Genomic DNA, 20,903 nt, shown 5'->3' with positions numbered 1-20,903 from the left:
GAAGAAAACCTGGAATTCCTTTAGTACCATTTCTCCAAGCTTTTTTAAAACCAGATTTCAGAGTTAAAAATCTGAATCTATGTTTCATTCCATTCTCTTGGTGCAATTCCACTGACTTAAACAGAGTTATACCATCACAGAACTAATGTAACAGAGTGTAGAATCTGATTCTAAACCTCTAAAATACCATCCCAGCTTGAAATTAAAGAACATATTAATTTCCAGATTTACTTGCCACTTTCCTCTATCGATTCTGATTGTTACTCATTCAATCCAAAATATGTGCTCTAAGTCAAGCGAATAAAAAAGGTGATGAATGAAAAGGAACCAGTTTGACAAGTGGGTGAGTGGCTTTAGCTAATTCCAAGTCTGTGAGAAGTAGACTGAGGAATCCTCTTTGCGAAACTGAGTTCATATAAAATCTTAAGCAGTCATGAACACAGACAAGAAACTTATTAAATGCACAGACTTGCACTGCAGTTAAACTATTCTTGTGACACTTTTTATATACAACCATAATTATTAGAAGAGAAGTTCATTGCTATAGTTCTTCACAATGACACACATGTCCTGAATGTAAGGTCTGAGTAAATAGGCTTTGTCTGGGGAATCAAAGCCTATTTGGGTAGAGAATTCTGAATCTTCTGTGCAATCTCAACCGGGGCCAGGACACTGGAGAGTTTCCCAGCTCTTCCTGGAGGCCATGGGTAGCAACTGTAGCCTACTGCAACCTTCCATACGATGTGTTGTCAGTGGATTTGTGTAGGTCTGGATCCATTAGCAATGTTCCAGTCACTTCCCAGGCCATACCAGAGCTCACCTCCCTTCCAATCTCCTGCAGAGCAGGCCACTGGAGAGTTTAGTTGTGCAGCATGCAGAGCACTATTAAATTCCACTATGTGGCTTCTCTATGGTCTCTGATCCTTGTGGCCCCACATCTTGAACCTTGGCAGCTTGAACTTTCTCCCTTGGTGTTTGGAAGCTGAAGCTAGACAAATTCAGATTGGAAATAAAGCATAATTTTTTTAATGATGAGAGAAAATTAACCACTGGAACAATTTACCAAGTCTCGTGGTGGATTCTCCATCACTGGTGATTTTTAAATCAAGGTGAGACTTTTTTCTAAAAGATCTGCTCTAGGAATTATTTTGGGGAAATTCTATGGACTGTGTTATACAGAAGAGCAGACTACAGAATCACAATGATCCCTTCTGGCCTTGGATTCCAGGACTCTATTAGGCCCTTTACAGATGTGTAATAAAATAGACCCTTGCCCCAAAGAGCATCAGATCTCAGTTGTTTTAAAAAGTGATCATGTAGATAACATCTTATGGATTTTTAGAGGCCAGTGCTATGTACTGTTTTTATGGTACTTAAATGGCTTCACTCTATATGCAGTATATTTTTAGAAACAAATGCAATCAATTGAGGGAAGTGAGTTTTTGTTCTTGGAGTAATTGCTAAAAGTGGATATAAGACTTTGTAATCATAAATCCTATAATGTCTACAACATGTAACTTAAAGATTTTAGACCAACCATTTGTTTTTCTTCCAGAGAGATTTAATGTGTATTTAATGCCAACCCCGAATTTAGAGGTGCATGGGGAATGTACCTTGCAGATAACATTTGAGCATATCTGTCTTTGGGATATCCAGAATCCCAGAGTAAAACTCATCTCTTGGCCATTAAGTGCCCTCCGGCGGTATGGACGAGACCCAACCTGGTTTACATTTGAAGCAGGGAGGTGAGTGCTTTGCTATAGTACTATAAGCCATTTTCATATAGGAGCAATAGGGGGGGCTAATCCTAGGTGGTACGAATGAGCTTCCCCACCTCACACTGAAGTGAATGAACGTGGAGATTGTTCAGAACCTTACAGAGGGTGTTCCACATTTTGCACACTGATTCTACTTTTTACTGTGTAGTTATTTTTAATAAATACTGTACATGAGCCCGGAGAACTGGATGTACAGATTTAAAAGAAAAAGGGGGAAAATATCATACTCTGCCAGTAACTCGTACAACACAAAGTTGGACCCTTAGGCACTAATAGCACCTACCTTAGCCATAATGACATGAAGATTCAGTTAGGAGTGACTAATGGATCTACTAGCTACATGTACAAGTGTTTCAAGTTGAAGGCAGACTCTGCTCTCAAAACTTTCCTGGAGTTCTGTGCAATTATGGAGAGCTAAATAGTGGAGTCAGGATCTGTCATGTAAAAGCAAGAGAGGAATTTTGCCTTAAAACATTGGCATTAGTGTTAAAATGCTATTTTAGTTCCTATTAGAACCCTATGTTTTATGCCAAGATGGATGTTTCATTGTAGACCTGAAAGAGAAAAAATCTGAAGAGAAATGGCATGGTGGCTTCGCACAGGTCCCCGAGGAAATTTTGTGCTCTCCTAATGGTGCAAATCAATATAAGCCTAATTACTGACTTTCTCAGCAAATTTACGTATTGGTCTCCTCAATTAAATAAAGTTCACATTCACCAGTGCATGTGGAGGTAACATTTATCTTCTTAGTAACTTTTCTGATTGGAAACAGGCACATGGCTTCCTCTAAGCGACACTTCCCTATCTCTAGTATTATCTTTAATCAATCTAAACAGATACGCAATAATTTAATTTAGATTGTAGAATCTAGACAGGGGCCTGTGTCTCACAGCTGAATCAAACCCTTTCAAGCATACATAGTTTGAAAGTGAAATACACCAAGGACTTGATTCTGTAATGTTTACATTGAGAAGCAATTATGTGCATAAGTAAATACTACTCCATGAATATGAGTTGGAGAATCTGGCCCGTATGTTGTTGCTAATGATGAGTAATCATCATATCCTGTTCTCGTGGTTTGTATATATGTTTATGAAGTTGTATCTAAATCCATGTGTTGTACTGCAAACAATCATTTTTTGTTTTTATTACCTTTTGCTTCGATACCACTTTTTTTTTTACAGCAGTACTGCCAAAAATATACTTTACAAATCACCCTGAACAAATGAAAACCTCACATTTGGATCATTTCTGTTCTCGCTTTGGCAGGATGTGTGACACTGGGGAAGGACTATTCATCTTTCAGACAAGAGATGGGGAGGCGATCTATCAGAAGGTTCACTCAGCTGCTTTGGCCATAGCCGAACAACATGAGCGCTTATTACAGAGTGTGAAAAATTCAGTGGTATGGTTGTTAGTTGTGCTTGTCATCCAACACTCAGCATTAATGAGTAACATAATCCATAGACCACCTTCTTGAGCATGTTCTTAATTTAAGATGTACAGATATTAAATAGTTTATTTTCTTCTCTTCTAGTTAAGGTGTTAATGTGTTCAGTTCTGACTGCATTTAGCACTTGGGGTTACTAAAGCAGTAAATAATTATGATTGCTTTTTTTAAGCAACTGAAAGTAGAGAAATTTCTGCATTATATTCCTTGATTGCCTTATTTGTAAAACCATCAATGGGTGTAACTTGCTGTGGGAAAGATGGCTCGGTCCTGTAGGCACATGTTTTCCATTCTCATTAGCTTCCCATTATTAATCAGCAACTTGAGTAGTTTATTTGGAAGTGTTTCTCATCAATTTAATTCCAAAATATTGTGGCTGACTCATGGTTTTCCATTTATTAATTGATGCCTACACTTTAAGAATAATTTAGAAAGTGTCATATGTTGTTTTAAACTGAACGGCTTGATTTGTTAGGGAGAAACAAATATTGGTCTAGAGTCTCAAAGGATCTCTGCTTCCTGGGGCTGTAAAATGCTTTAATCATGTCTTCAAAGCTGTTTTTTAACATTTACAAAACTAGAGAAATTAGGTATATAGGGACCCAGTAATGGGCGTACTGGATCAGACCAGTGGTATAGCTAGGCTATTGTCCTATCTCATATAGTGTTCTGCCTAAAGTACTTATATGGCTCCTGTCATTGTAGCATCTGAGCACTTCACAGTCTTGAGTGTATTTATCCTCACAACACCTCTGAGAGAGGGGGAAGTATCTTTTATCTCCATTTTACAGCTGGGGAACTGAGGCGCAGAAAGACTAATTACCTTGCCCAAGATCATATAGGAAGTCTGTGGCAGAACAGGAAACTGAACACTAGTATCTGGAATCCCACACTAGCACTCGAACCAGTACTAGATGTTTCAGAAGATATAAAATTCCCTTAATGGAGAACTGTGGGATAACCTGACCTTACGGGAAATTTCCTCCTTATTTCAGGTAGATAGTGATTGATTTACACCCTAAAGCATAAGGGATTATCAATACTTATCCTTCCTAATGTAAACATGGATGTTGTTGTTGTCCATATTAATGTCTAATCCTTTTCAGAGTTCTTCTAAGCGCTTGGTCTAAGTGATATGTTGTGGTGTGAGTCAGGCTGGATTTAATTGGTTGAGACAAAATGGAAACTGTCCTCTGAAATTTCATCCAAAGATCGCTATTTTTGTTTTGAAGATTAATATATTGAATTAATATTCCACCTCTTCCTTTCCTCTTTTTTTTTTTTAAGTCTTTTGTAGGTTTTTTTATTCTTCTGAATGTGAGCCAGGATTTGGAATCAGAATCACAAAAACAAAGCTAGAGAGGCTGTTCTCACAGTAATTCCAGCCAAACTAGAATGAGGAAATACAAGAAACCGTGAAAGGAAAAAGAATCTTACTGTTCTCTTAAGGTGTCAAGCCAAATTTTGCAGATTGGATAATTGAGCTAAACGTCAGTTAAGCACCCAAGCTAATAAATAATTCATTGCTGTAGTTTGCAAGGCATTTTGGAGGAGCTTGAGTCTGCTATTATTTAAAACAAAATTTGATGCTATATATATTTTTCACCTAAAAAGGTCCAGTGGTAAAACATTCACTTGTTTCCAGTCAACACCAGTATTTTAATTTGTAGCTAATATTGACACTTCACAGATATTGTTACCTAAGTACCTTTCCTAGACTTTCTGCCTTGTATTCATTTCCTTAATCAGCATCTGTGATCACCTTGTAGGTTAGGAATATGGGGAGGTTTTTACCAAGAAGTCATTCTTGAAGGCAAGATTCTTCTGTTGATATGGTATTAGCTGGCTCCTTATATATTCACTGTCATTATGTCAATAGGAGATCCACATGTGTTGTCATGACGACAGAATACAGCATACCAAACCTAAATGCAATTGTAAAAACTCTGCCCCAAGTGCAGCCATTGGGATTTTAGCAATTTCCAATGCAGCCTTCAATTTATTAGGTTATATTTGGGTAGTACTTTTCAAGGGCACACTTTGCATTTGTGCAGGCAGAAAAGCATTGACCTGAGGTGCAAAATCAGTAGCAAATGAAGTTTTACGCTGTTCTTTCTTTCAATGCAGTATCCTCTACTGATATATATCTTAGAGCTGCGTTGATGGCTTTCTGATGGTTAAAACAATGTGTTATTTTCAAGTCTTAAGCAGCAATGTCAGCTTTTCATCAAAGGGGGAATAAAATGGTGATAATTATTTTGTTTATTCTGAATTAGCAGTTATTTTACTAATGTAACAAAACCACTCAACAAAACAGATTACAAATAGCCTGGCATGGGAAGCAAGGACTGGCTGCAGTCTGCAAGTGTTGGAAGAGACTGAGTAACATGTGTTGTCTATTCAGTCATAGCTATTTTCAAAAACAGTCTAAAGTCTGTGGTAACTTTTTCCTGGTGAAGTGAATAGCATTTTCAGACCACTTCACTTTACAGAAGTGTAAATGGCAGTCTTATTGTGCAATATGGTATTTGAAGAATCACTTCAATTGATTCTTAAAATATTAAACTGCACTGTAAAATCATCACTTCAATCACTTCACAGAGTTACAGTTGCCATAAATTTCAGCGGGGAGCAGCTGCAACAGATCTAAACTCCATTTTACTAAAACTAGGGCCATCTGTAACCTCTAAAAATAACACTGTCAATTGTAGAATGCTAACCTGTCGATAACAACATACTCTTCTTTTCAATTTAAAGGCGTATCATTTAGTAGTGGTATACAAAGATCAACCCATCTACCTCTGGAAACAGACTTGAGACCAACCGGAAATTCAGATCTTGGGTTTTTGGTGTAGCCCATCACAGAGATGGCTCTCAAATATGGCTCTGAATGTAGGTTCAGATTCCAGCCTTCATCCTAGAGTTCAGGGGTGTCCAGATTAAGGTTTTTGGTTGTCTTGTTAGATTTGAGAGAATACTTCATAATAGGTAATCTATTTGATGAATTTCACCTCTTTTACAGACCACAAAACATGTTCAACTACATCATGAAATTCTCATTTTTATTTATAGAAAGTGTACCTGGAAGGGTAGAATATGTAGATTATTAAAATTCATTTTAGAACTCAAATATTCACAGAAAATTTTGTCCGCTATTTACTCATCTCTAAGGTCGATATCTAATCATTGGCTCAGGTACTCCAGTCTGACTGAGTTGTGCTTAGCACAAGACTGGTGGAAGGTTGGCAGAAGTGACATTAAGTTACCCACATTCTTCCCTAGTTCTGGGACTGACAAGGAATCAGGCTAGCCCTCACTGCAATTAGAGCAGACAAGGGATCATTTCAGATAAGATGCTGTAACCACATGACCTTTGTCCAGACACGTGACAAGTCTCATATGGGAGTGGCATAAGATATGCCAATTTTATGGCTTCTTTGCACCATTGGTGCAAAGCAGCCCTGTGACACATACAACCATCTGGTATGTATTTCCTGTGTTCCTGTGTATGTATCTGACATTTACTTGTCAGCAGAGTGAATTAAAAGATGTGTCCTTTTTGGAAACAGCAGAAACAGTGTTGGCCCTCTGACTATTTGCTAGCACACAGCATATCTGGTTTATACCCACCCTTTTCATGCTTTCTTCCTTTCTATTTCGTACCGCCATTCAGTGGAAAAGTAATATTTATTTAGAGCACAAACACATTTTTCAAAACCCATGAAAGATTATCTAGCTGTCATAATAATTGACCAACAGAATTATAGTTCCTGACTGTTGCCATTTATGCCAGATCTCAGGCCAGGTAGTTGAAGAAAGAACCTTATTACTTCTCATGATGGAATATCAAGACTTAATGAGAATGAATCTTCCTAGTTCTGGCAACCGAAATCCAATATTGCCTAGAATGATCTTATTGGCCAGTTCAAAGAGCAGCCTAGATGCTTGGGGGGGGCGGATTTTCAGACAAAAGTACATCTGATACATATGATGATACAAGTCCAATTGGATTATTGGATGGCAAATTGCTAATTATGGTGATTTCCATGTGTACTTGTGATCATTAGAAATGGAAATTAGTGCTGGAAATGGTACTTTCTATCTCTGGGACTAGAAAAGAGGAGTACCTTGTAGTAGAAAGGATGACAGAAGGGTGAAAAATGAACGACATAAGTAAACCCATTAAAAAGAGCATTAACATATCACTGTCTATCTGAAGATGTTAAAATAAAAATGTTTCCTCTTTTACAGCATTTGCATATCTTTTGCAATGGATTTGGTAACTGCCTTAACTAAGCAATGATTGTCTTAAACGGTTTGAATTGACTACATGAACCTACTTCACCTGGCAGGAAAGAAAAGCCTATCTCAATTAGGGCTGACAAATGATTTAAAAAAATCACAATGAAGTGTGAGATTAAAAAATACTATTTCTTTTATCTTTTTCCAGTGCAAATATTTGTAATAAAAATATCAAGTGAGCACTATACACTTTGTATTTGGTGTTGTAATTGAAATCAGTATATTTGAAAATATAGGAAGCATCCAAAATATGTATAATACATTTAAATTGGTATTCTATTATTGTTTAACAGTGCAATTAAAACTGTGATTAATCGCAACTATTTTTTATCTAGTTAATATTTTTGCATTAATCACATGTATTAACTGTGATTAATTGACAGTCCTAATTTCAATATAATAATCCCAGGACTAAGATTGAGTTACTTTATAATTAGAGTGTTTGATAAATCTCTGAAATGTATACTCATCAGACTAAGTGAACAGATCACACACTATTAACAAATGTTTTACATAAATTACCTAGGTGGTTTTTTCTGTGTGTGTGTGTGTGTCGTTGTTTGTTTTGTTTGTTTTGTTTTTTGAGAGAGAGAGAGAACACAGGAAATACTGATTTGTGGGATGGTGGTGGTGAGGAGTGGTTTTTTTGTTGTTGTTGTTTTTAAATCAACTATTTCTGCCCCAAACTTTTAGTCCTGGCAGAGCTGTGCTTAATGTAGGATCCAAGAGAAGGTGCAAAGGTGACTCCCTCAAACGGCTGGACTGCTTGGAAACCAAGCCCCAGGACTAGGTTCCATTCTGGTAACTGTCCTCTACATAAGCCTCTAATACAACCCCTATGCCAGGGGAATTCTCAAATGCACAGCTGGGGCAGCTTTACACATCTTTTGCAGCACTAGAATGACACAAGGGGCCATAGTAAGAGCAATTTAACAGAAAACATTTAAAACACATTGCAAACCCCAGTTGAAATCATGTGTTTTATTCACAATGGACAGATAATATTGGAAAAGTATTAGACCACAATCTGTTCTCAGTCACACTAGTGCATTCCTATTGAAGAAGGACTCAAAGATGCTCTCCTTGTTCAGGAGAAGGATTTACGATGTGGAGACATTCATCCAGAAAAATTTCTGGCAGAGCCAGGTATATACACTATATATTACATCTTGCCTGTTTCATTAATTTATTGAAATATGAACTACAATAGTAACTTGCTTTTCACCACTGTGTTTTTGCTTCTCTCTGAATGCAGAATGGAGTCACTAATATGGCACAGAATTCCATGGTTGGCTGAAACACCACTCAATAACGTCCCATCATACTGCATTGTTTTACAAAATAGCATTTGGCTCGCCTCTAATGGTGAAATGGTACAATGCCACTGACCCCTGAGTGCCTCTAAATTGCTTTTCCTGTTACGTATGTGCATCAGAAGAACATTATCAACAGACTACACCATCCAGGTTGCCAGTGAACCTCAGTATACAGCGAAAACCCTGCTAATGATCACTGTACCATGGTCATCCATCCAAACAGCCAGTAAAATGTTAGCCTTTGTGAGAGTGCCTCCACACTGCATTATGCAGTCATCTGTTACGAAGGTAAGAAAAATTCCAGTCCTTTCATTGCCTTTAAGAGGAGATTTCACCATAATTAAGGTATAAGGAAAATGAAGAAGCCACCACAAAAAGTGCACCTAGGTAGGTCTGAGCATAAATGTTTGTCTTGATGGAAGAGGATGCATTAGCGTGCAGTATTTTTGCGTTAGTGCAGGGTTCACCAGCAAGCCATCACAAGCCCTACAGTGTATTCTCCGCAAAGACGGTGTCTCATCAGGGAGAACGCAGTATCTTTTTTGGATGGGATGTGACTGGAAGGGTCCTGATAGCCTTTAACCAATGACATGAGTGGAAACATCTAAGCAGCACTCCCCACCTGGTGGTAGGTTTTGGGTTGATGTCTTTCAGTTGCCAAATCACTCACTCACCAAGTTAATGCAACACAGATTCACACTTCTCTGCTCCTGGCCAACTTGTAACCATTGTTCATGTGCACATTAACATTTCATTTCCTACGGCTTTCAACCCACTTCTCAGTGCTGAATGATTATGTGAAATAAAAACGGCCAATTGTCATGTCATTCCGGCTCCTTCTGTTGCTACAGAGATACCAGTGAATTAATTATGGGAATCAAATCAGTCATGGTCTAGACAGGGTTTGCATGGAATCTGAGCTGTGTCGACACAGTCTGTGTGTTCAGGACATAGAATTGCTTCTCCTTATCTCTCCAGACCCATTTCCCCTCCTTTTGGGTCAAAACTCACAGCAGGCTCTCCTTCAAGCCTCTGTCCTCATCAATTCATCTTCCCCCCAAGTCTATTTCCCATCCTCCAAGGATGTCCCATTATTAACTCCACTTACTTCAGGGACATTGTACTCTCACTTAAACTCCCTTCTCACCCAGCCTACCTTAAAGACACTCTTAAATGGAATTCAGACTGCTGAAGATTTTGTGCAGTTGGGGAACTGTCAAAATCACAGTGTTCTAGTTTTACATTTCCTGGAATAGATCTTAGTTTGTTTCTATGGTGCTGAACTGTATGCTAACACTGAAGTTTCTGCTGATTCTTTATTGAAGAGACTGTAAGTGGATGTGTGTGTTGTTTAGAGTGATTCAGTATTAGTAACTTAGATGTGGGTGTTTTAAAGATCACTAGGTGACTTGTGTTTGCTTTTCCTTTCAGATCCCAAGCACAATGTCGACACCTGACAGACAGGAGGTTGTAGGCGAATGGGTTTCGCTAAATAACTTCAACCCTGACCTAAAGAAGAGCTCTGTGTAAGCTTGAAAGCTTGTCTCTCTCACCAACAGAAGTTGGTTCAATAAAAAATATTACCTCATCCACTTTGTCGTTCAAATCTTTACTTCTTCTCCTCTAAGACAGCCAGCCCTTATCTCTACCTCTTCTGTATGCTTGCTTGACCCTTTTTGCTATAAAATACACTAATTTTGTAAAGATTCTTTCTCTCCATTTCTAGATACAGATTTTTTAAAGGAAAATAAAAGTTGAAACATGCTTGAAGCATGTCTTTCAGAACATATTCCACAACAACACGGTGTAGCGTAGATATATTACTGTGCTTTTTGCTCCCAATATAACAGAGATTTTAAGAGAATGGGGATGATCCAGGCCTAGACTATTATGTATGTTGGCACCTCAAATGCTTTCTAAACTATTATTATTTATATTACTGTAGCACCTAGGAGCCCTAGTCATAGAGCATTACCCTATTGTACTAGGCTCTGTATAAACACAGAACAAAAACATTGTCCCTTCCCCATAGAGCTTACATGCTCCAGAATTTTTTTTCTTTAAACTTTGGGTTTTAAAGCCCTTAATCTGACTTTCTGGACAGAACCTTTGGCAGTTCCACAGAGTTAAAGTTGGATAAATATGTAGCTGACTGTAGCTTTCCATTTTTAATAAACATATTTATTAAAACATATTTATTAAAAATGGAAAATATGAAAAATTGCATTAAAAGTCAAAATTCAGAATATTTTTACCAGCTTTCACGCAGATCTCATGCATTTCTGTATCTTGAAGCATAGTGTAATTGACAATGATTTCTATTTTAAAATAAAAAAATTATGGAATATAGCTGAGGGTGTTACATGTAAGGGAAGAGGCCTGAGACTTGGTTTTACATGAGATAGTTTTAGCTCGAATGCATTTAGGAAGTCCTAAATCCTAAATGGATTGGGACTTCTCCATTTGAGATTCCACGTCTTTCCTGACACTGTACTGAAACAGTTGCAATCAGAGGAGACATTCAAGCTGAGAAAATGGTCAGGAGGTAGGACATCCTCCTGGAAGGTCCCTAAGCTCTGGGAACAGCTTTCTACCCTGATCTGAAATACATAGGGTCTCCTGACCTTCAGAGGAAGCTGTAAGGTGTGTCTATATGCTAAGATTTTTGCAGATGAAAGGGTTTGACAGAGTTTAGGTCTGCACAAGGGAGAGAATCTTTATGTTGTGTTGTTGACTATCAAATGGTAGGATGATATTTAGTATTCTTGGTTATCCTTTTTCTGTACAAGTTTTATTTCATGTTTTTGAGTTTTACGGGTTAATAAGCTTTGATTATTGGTGTTCACCTGTTAACTGAAAGACACCAGAAATGGTTTGATCCTGTTTACATTAGCAGCTGGGACAGCTGAGAAAGTTTCAATGGGGTTCATATAAGCATCTAAAAGTTTAGAATGTGCTCTGAACATCCAAAACTTCTTGGCCTGAAAATTAAGCTGGAAATATTATGAGAACAAGGTGTCAGGTTGGGCTGGGCTGAAAATCTCCCAAGAATGGTCCACTACTCAGTATCTCTCTATTTCCACTTTTGGTCTCATACACAACAAAATATAGAGACACATACAAATAGCATTATTTTTAAATGTTTTGATTGAAGCTGGGAGCAGACTGAGTGGGAGAGATGATCTACTGGATAAGGAACAGGATCTGCTTTTCTTCCCTTTCTGCACATGCTTCTTCTCTGACCTGAGCCACGTCACTTGCTCTGTCTGTGCCTCAGTTTTTTTTTCCTGTGGAGTGGTGGTATAAGGTGGCTCACTGATTTGTGCATTCATTGTTTGTTTGCATATGCAAAATGGCTGCATACCTCCTACTTGCAGGTGCAATCGGTCAGTGCACAAAATTTGAGGAGAGCCAAAAAATTGTTGCATTTTTAATTTGATATGTCTCCTTTTAGAAACTGCCTATGTCATTAAAAAAGGTATTGTGTCTCAAAGTGCTTTATTTGGTTGACTAATATGATTTGAAATTACAGTAATTTGTTAGCTTCCCTGTTTTCAGGGGAGCAAATGGTTCAGAAGCTGTAGGCTGTGGCTCAGTAATACTACCGCAACTCTTGTTTGAAGTCCTACATGTTTGTCTGTTGACGTGAATGCGTGGTAAGCTATAAACCATGCCATCTTGCAGCTATGCCACCATAACCTAAAAGTCCTCAACTATCAGATTAATGGTATTCGTTCATTGGTGGTAATAGCCATGCAGAGCAAGTGGCCAGGAAAGGCCTATCTGAATAGAGCTGTGCAAGATTCAGCAGTGTCTTTTTGTAAGCTATTAGGCAAACCTTATTTCATTTTGAGTCTTAGGCTTGAGTGAACTCCCAAATTAGGTACAATGCAGCCCAAACCTGCCATTTACACCTAGCTAGGGATGAAAGGGTTCATCAGTAACTCAGGCTATATCCACCCAACACGTGTCCTGGGTTTACCTTGGTGAACCAAGGCCAGGTTCCTAATGAATCCCTAAGCAAGATGAGTTGGATATGAAAGATTCAGACAGCTGTACCCCTGGGTAGGATACATTTAGCATGGTCCCTTCTGCTGTATCCCAGCACTGCCTCTGCATTGCCACAGGGTTCTTCTTTCACAAGACTGTCTGTCTTTGTCTTAAACTGCTTCAGTGGCCTTAGCTGGCAGCTTAGTCCATGCCAGATGTTCTAACTCATTGTATGAAATGCTGTAGCCATAGCCCTGCTCGCATTCATAGTTTACTCTTCACATTGTAACTTTTAGATGATGTGCTGACTTGACTCTGTCGCTAATGAGAACAGTTTGTCTGACCTCTGCCTGTTCATGAATTCTGTTAGGTCACCTGAAAGCCTTCTGTGCTCAAAACTGTATTGGCCATTCCACGCCCTCCCACCCCCCCAACACCTCCTCAGTCGTTCTGCTTAGAAAGCTTCCGGTTAATGTACCGCATTTAATCATCATGATCTTGTCAGTCTTTCTCCTCAGGCCAGTGAAGTTTGAATGGGCCCAATTCATGCCAACTCCCTAGCTAGGTATTTCTGTGCCCCTCCTCACTGTGGAAATCTGATCATTTGTGTACTGAGCCCTGGCCTATACTACAAACATCTGTTGGTATAACTGTGTTGTTCAGGAGTGTGGAAAATCCACAGTTATACTGACCAAACTTCCGAGGTAGACACCACTGTTGATGGGAGGGCTTCTCCCATTAACATAGCTACTGCCTCTTGGGGAGGTATAGGTGTAGACAAGCCCAGATGTCTAACTTAATGAAGGTGCCCAAGGGATGAATTTATTCTATTGTGTGGATGAGCCAATGAACTCCTGTGTCGTCCTCAGTGCAGCATGTCATGGCAAGATGTTTGCTGCCCTGCTGATGAGAGAGGAGACAGAGAATAATGAAAAGAAAAACCTATGCACAAAATATAAGAACGACTTTCCTTTTCTTATCACATCCTGGCTGAAAAAGACTGTGAGTACATTTGGTGCAGGCAGGCTGACCCCCACTGTAGTAGAATTCTCTGGTGGCAAAGAGGTTTTGCTGCTGGCAAAGGGGGAGTGGCCAGAAATTCCTCACATTTCACTGATTTTCTGTTTCACCCGTTTGGGGCTCAGAACAGCCTTCAGGGGAACTAGTGCTGGACCAGGACCAGGGAAGCACAAACATGAGCTTCAAGCTGCCTTTGCACACCCCTCTCCCAGCCTTGCCTTGTGGAATTTAGCCCCTAATTTCCTGTGTCACTGCTACCAGAGCAAAATATAAAACTACACTACTTTTGGCAAGAGCTGGGAGTGGAGGGAGAAAGCTATTATGTCATTAGAAGCTCCTCTTGGGAATTGACATACGGGTCATTTCTAAATGACATTTGTACTGATTTGGCTGGCTTCAACCTAGTTTTGATATGAGTGTTGTTTTTGTGACCTTGTTATTAAGTAAACTTGCTTACAGCTGCGGCTGTACGGGACAACAGTGATGTTTTCACCATAGGATGTGCTTAAATTGGAGGACAGTGAATACACAAAATGTGCTGCCAAAAGCTAATTGGAGAAAAATTAGTCCCTGATATCAGGTAAAAGATAGAAGTAGCCTGGTCAATCATGTGCCATCAATGTACGATCAGTGATAATAAACAATTTAGAAATAACACAAAAATAGCCAGGACAGTAAAAGTCATCCCAATTGAAGTTTATACGTGTGTTTTGTATGAGTTGCATAAAACACAGAATATTCATACTACTTAGTGGTGATTGGAAGAGAACTAATGAAATATGTCATTTGGATGTATACAAAAGGTGGTAGATTGTAAGGGGTAGTTGGGGCTCCTATGGAGACACAGGAGAAGTCCATCATGACCTGCCTGCTCCCTAGGAGAAGGTAACTAGCCATTGTCTTTTTCAGTATCTCTATTGTTTCGTGCTTTTAATACTAATTGTAATCTAAGGCATGTGTCTGGTTCAGATAAAGATTTGAATTAATAAACCTGTGTGTCTCGGACCTGAGTGTTTGTCATTCTCACCCAACGCTCCAGCAGGTTTTTCTGTGCAACTATTGCCTTAGCAATTAACATGCTCTGGTGGGTGTTAGAAACACCGCTGTAGTGCTCTCCTCCTGATCTCACTTTCCTTTCTTACAGCTTCAAATGAAAATGAGCGAGCGAGCTGTCTCCCTCAACACCATAGTGCCCTTGCCCCGGAGTGCCTACTGGCAGCACATTACACGGCAACACAGTACGGGCCAGCTGTACGGCCTACAAGGTAAGGGAGAGATGGTGCAGGGAGAATCTAACTGCCACAAACAGGACCAAAGAGTGGTTTGAACACAATAATTGTGTTATAGGCAGGGATGGTAGCACCATCTATTTATGGTTGCCCAGCACTTTCCTATTATAAGATCCTGTAATTAGTTGCTTATAATTTGCCACACTTTGACCACTCAGGCAGAAATTTACTATGTCACGTGTCTGTCCAAGGCTGAATTATTTTGGAAAACTTCGGCCAAAATGCTTTAGCCATTTCCAAGAACAAAGCTTCGCAAAATACATTATTTTGCCTGTGTCAAAAAATTCTAGCAACCTTTTCTTTCTCTAGCACTGCCCATGCTTTGGAGCAGGGACTCGAATTTGTCAGCAGGTGGCCTTTGTGTCAGGGCTGTATCATTTGCTGTCCCTGTGGAAATCTGCCCAAATTTGGGCAAGTTATAAGCCTTTGAAAAATTGCAGTTTGCACATGTTTATGGTCCGGTCCTGGAACATGCCTTACTCATGGGAGTAGTCAATTGAGTACAGCAAATTCAAATTATTCTAATAATGAAATGGTTTGGAAAGATCAAGTGATTTGAAATGATCAGAATGAGTTGAAATGATTTGCTGGGGGATTTTTTAATCCACCATTCAAATGTGTTATCCCTCCACTAACCGTCACTAACCCTTCTCCTTGTCCAACCCTCTCACACCAGTCCCTCCAACAACAAACAGGGAAGTACGGCTTAGTAAAGCACACAGTGGAGTGGCCTGGCAGTGAACAATTCATCCAGTTCAGCAGTGGGATAACTGCTTGCTTACATCCTCATACTCGGGGGAACTGCAGTTCCTCTGGCTATCACATTTCAGATCTACTTCCCGTTGCCAGCCTACGGGATAGCACAGACCATTCTGTGAGATTTCTCAGAAGAGCCTGAGCAATTTTGAGTAAAGTTAGATTTTCCTATGGGGTCAGTAGTTCAGCAGTTCCATACAGCCCATTATTGCCTCTATCATGATCACTGGGGGACATCTAGTGGCTAGTAAGAGTCTTTATCTTGATAACTAAGTCAGTGCTGTAATTTATCAGGTAAGAATGTTGAGTGGTGAGTGTGCCGTAGACACTACAAACATGGAGGAAAACATGGTCTGATCCTTAGTGTCCGGCATGTGATCTTTAAAAATGATCAGTGTTGACCTAACTCTACTGGTAAAATTCCCCCCAAGCTCGGTAGGAGCAGAGTTAGACCAATGCTGAGCATTTTTGAGATTCCCACTCTTACAATTTATGAGCTGATCCCAGGAGGTTTTACTGCAACATCTCCAATATATTATAGATCCTTTGGTTCAAATACATCCATGATGTAACTCCGTTAAGCTCCATCACATGTCTGGACTGTCTTGTTTGTTACTATTGACTCCAGTCGGAATTGTGGGTGCTCAGCACCTCTCAGGATCAGGCCCTAAATCAGTACCTTCTAGTTGTGCACATAGTCTTAATTTAAAATTGAAACTTTTTCCCATCTACATTTTTACATTGTGAAGTTTATTATTTTAAATCTGCTGGAATGAAGCTGATGGGCTGTTTTGGGGTTGGTACTGTATTGATGATGTTCAGTAACTGAGGACTGGGGATCTGTTCTGAGTCATCAGCAGAGGAATTCTGAAAACAGACTGGATTAACCGAATATTTAACAGAAACAAGGCAATCGTGGATTATTGGATGTCAGGAACCAAAAACTGTCACAACCCCTCTGGCCTGATTTTCTCTCTAGAGCACTTTGGAATAAAACTTGGACAATTCCTTTGTTTCCTTTAGTTAATGAAGAGGGATTGAAATAGCTTTGCTAGATGTCAATACTGGAGAGGCAATGGAGAGAGGCCTAGATTCTATCATCCAGGCACAACCCTTAGTAGGGTAGAGTTGTATTGTCCCGAGAGGAGACACCACTGACACGCACCACAGAGATAAAATGTTTCCCTGAGCTCACTGACTTGCAGGAAGAAAACACCTGCTGCACTAACCCTGAGAAGGCTGCAACATGAATTGTTTGGTGTGTTGAAAGACAGGCTAATCTTGGGGTGACTTGCACTGCAGAGAGCACCAGTAGGGAACATTCATGCCACTCAGAGAGCTCAGGGACAGCAGTTGTGTCAGGCGCCCATGCATGGTGATGCATAAGGGCAGGCTACTGGCAACCTTGTAAAGTTTACCAATGGGGATGTTGGCAACAATTTGTCCCAGTAAGAGAAATAGTTGGAGAAGTCAAGGCCTTACTGCACCTGACTACAATTGAGTCCCATGAAGTAGGGAGCATGTGGACAGACTTCGAGCTAAATGACTGAAAAACAAAACAAAATGTTGTAAATGTGTGTTTTGCAGAACTGTGTAGGGGCTGGTAAGGCCACACACTGCAGTTCTGATATCAAAGTGCAGATATCACTTGCCAACCCCAAGTGTTCAAATGTCAAGTTAAAACTAAAAAATCATGAAACTGGCATAAATGATGGGGATTGGGGGGGAGGGTAAAATGTGGGGTTCTTTTAATTTGCTACCTAGTTTTGAGCCTTTAGGGTTCATGTTTTCAAGTTTTTTTTCTCTGCAATAATGAGGTATACAATTTTTTTTTTAAATGAAAGCTGAGATTCTCACATTCAAATGACTCCAGGAACTGGGTTTACCATATATTGCAAGACTTGTGATAAAAATCACAAGAGTGGCAACACTGAGATACAGATAGGCTTGACGGGAATAGATTGTTATTGGTAAGAATCTGTAAAACATCAGTTTCACAGACAATTTGTACACGAACAAACCAGCAAAAAAGTTTTCCATCTAGGATGACTGAAATTTACAGAAGTAAGAAAAATGCTGCTTCAGAACTTTAGAGTTTGATATAAGGATATTTATTTTGTATATTTTGACTTATGATGATGACAATTTGTGTTTTAATAGTTATAAAACATTCACTTTTTGAATCTCCAAATCTACTGTCATGAAATAATTGTCTGACCCCCTATGACTTCCCGCAAGTGTGAAAATTTAAATTGATAAAAATAAAAAAAGGTTTAATATAACATTAATATTATCTGTTGAATTTATTAAAAAAAAAATCCAGTTCTGCCAAGCCATAGCCTGTGTACCATTCCCATTCTCCTGCCTCATTTATCACCAACTCATAAACAAAGCTAAGCAGATTTTTCCCTACTGTCTTTGAAGACTATCTGAACACTAGGGGGCGCAGACACAATATAAAAGCACCATATGTTTTGAAAAAGGGATGAAGAGTAAAAGCAATACTTTGCTTAAATGCCAGTTTGAATTTGCTCCATAAATTAGGGCTTATGAAGATGACCTGCCGATGAGCCTTTGACACAACAAGAAAAACATTTATTTGCAACATTGCCCCACAATCAGCAGCTTTTTCTTACTGTGGTTTATGATAAATTATTACTTTAATAAGGGGCTTTAGCACCAATGTTTTCGACATAAGATGAGTAGGGAGACAATATTGGTACCAACTGTTATTTTTATACTTGAAAAATTGCTTAGATTAGATAAACTAAATAGAAGGATCCTTGAAAAAATCCACAGCTCAGACTGGCTAATGGATCTAAATTCTCTGATAAGCCCTGGGACTTCCAGAAATAAGTCATACATAGAATAGTGTTCCAATTGGTAAACACCCAATAGGATTATTGTGTCACTCGGCATTTAGAACTGCTTTTCACACAGTACCTTTAACGTATGTAATCAGTTGAGTTTACCAAAATCTTAGAATGCACCAAGTTACCAAGAGAAAAGGAAACACTCAGAATAAAATAAACTTGATGCTAAGCATGGGCCCTATTGCAATACCCTTACACACTTCGAGTAGTATTTTTACTAAGTTAGAAGTGGAGAAGGTTGATATTTGTAAAATTGCTATGAAACTACATTTTCTGAGGGAAAGTTCTTGAAAGCAAAAAAATTCAATTTCCAATTTTTTTTTAAATTTTCCAAAATATATGAACATTTTCATTTTGAATTGACATTTTGAAACAAAATGGCCTGATCTTGTTTTGAAACGTTGACTCAAAACTTTGGATATGCTATTGGTTTATGAAATGTTTCGCTGTTATGACTTTCTGTTCCGATTCAGAATGGAAACTGATTTGCTAATGTTGAAATTGTCATTTCCTGACCATCTCTAGGGAGTGGTCCCATGGATCGTACTGGGATGGCCTTTGAAGTAAGGCACCACTCTGCATGAGTACATGCAGCTCAATTTGGCCCTGTTTACATTTTTATTTAATTTAGGGCAAAATGACTGCTTCTCCTATACACTCTCACAGGAGAGTGAGGCGATATAGGAGCCCCTGTGTGTCCTGAATGGGCTAAACACTTTGTGGGTCGCAGCAAGGAAGGGAGAGCAGCCTCTGTGGGACCACTCTTGTCCCTTCTGCACAGGAGGGTGGAGTGGGTGGAGCCTTGACTCCTTCCTGCAGCAAATCAGGTACTAGAGCTGAATCAGCATGGCAGGAGAAGCAGTCTTCTACCTGTGTATATATATGTGTGTGTATGTGTGTGTGTGTGTGTATACAGACCAGTATCAGATTGCTTCCCCCTGGAATAAGGAAGGAGCCCAGAAGGGACATGTGACTCTCTACATTCCCTTCTTGGTCAGCTCCTAAGGCAGTGCGGCAGACTGCACAGTGACAGTCTTTCCCTTAAGTGACTAAAGTGAGTCTAATGCATGTCTCATTCTTTAGCTAGTTCTAGAATAAAGTGCTGTGTACAGTAACTATGCTTCTTTCTCTTACATCTGATTTGGTGAAGATGTTTCAAGCCCCCTGAAGCTTCATCGAACAGACACTTTCCCCACTTACAGATCAGAGCATTGATAAAAGACTGTAAAGGATTTGAAAACTCTCTCTGTCTTGTGACAGCCTGGTCCAGTGGATAATAATGATGACGGCAAGCAAACAAAGGTGGAAATACTGAAAAATTCAGCTTGGATTGAATTAAGTCCTTGAATACAATTTTTTTTTTTTAACCTTGGCAAGAAAGAAATGTGTACTGTAGATATTTGAAAAAATGCCAAACCAACTATCACAATGTTTATTTAATATTTTACACCTGGAGGGGACAGAAATCAGCCCCTAAATGTTACTGAATGTTTTTATATGATAGATATATGTTACAAATATATGAATTTGTCTTATGATGTGGGGTACTGTGATACCATTTAGTCTGTTTCCGCATCGTGTTTGTTGATGTCAGCTGTGCCAGCAATCTCATGGTTCCTGTTTGTTGTAACTCTTACCCTTTAGTTGCTAACATTATTGGTTAAGACTAATCTGTGACCATAGTACTTTCAGAAATGATGGCCAGTTTTAAGCAGCAATTGGATCTGTTTTTCCTAAGTCTCCTTGAGTCCTGGTAGACTTTTAAAAGGACACTGTCAAAGTTTCTTTCATTTTTCCATGTTTATTTCCAAGTCTATGGTGTTTAAAAATAAAACCTTTTCCCCCAATGTTGTGCTTTTCCGTGTGAATGCCAGTATCAGCAGTGCAGTCAGCTCAGAGAATAATGTCAAGCAACAGCCACTCATGAGTAAGCAGAGGGAAACTGCGTTATTTTGGATCTCTCCCAAAGAATTGCCATTCTTTAGGATTTGTGATGAATTTAGAGAAACAGAATAGTAACTTCCACAGTCTTTATCCCATGAGCTCCAAATAATTTTGTGGCAGAGGTCACATTTTGTGTTCTAGCTACTGTGCTTGACAGTATCCCTTTAAGTGCTGCATTCACAGAT

General features: G+C 39.2%; 1 protein-coding gene across 3 annotated transcripts in view; it reads left to right on the top strand.

Annotated features, from left to right (window-relative positions):
• DOK5 (docking protein 5) overlaps positions 1-20,621 on the top strand; it is a 94,294-nt gene extending 73,673 nt beyond the window's left edge. For all 3 annotated transcript variants that reach the window (XM_048820378.2, XM_048820381.2, XM_048820380.2), the window contains 4 exons: positions 1,556-1,745; positions 3,048-3,183; positions 15,001-15,121; positions 19,925-20,621. In XM_048820378.2, coding sequence (XP_048676335.1) covers positions 1,556-1,745; positions 3,048-3,183; positions 15,001-15,121; positions 19,925-19,989 — 512 coding nt within the window. In that variant the 3' untranslated portion in view covers positions 19,990-20,621. The remainder of the gene's footprint in view (positions 1-1,555; positions 1,746-3,047; positions 3,184-15,000; positions 15,122-19,924) is intronic.
• The last annotated feature ends 282 nt before the right edge of the window (positions 20,622-20,903 follow it).

The sequence above is a fragment of the Caretta caretta genome, chromosome 13, assembly GCF_965140235.1.
Source record: "Caretta caretta isolate rCarCar2 chromosome 13, rCarCar1.hap1, whole genome shotgun sequence".
NCBI classification, from domain to species: domain Eukaryota; kingdom Metazoa; phylum Chordata; order Testudines; family Cheloniidae; genus Caretta; species Caretta caretta.
Note: the sequence above shows the minus strand (reverse complement) of the source record. Positions and strands in the feature narration are given on the sequence as shown.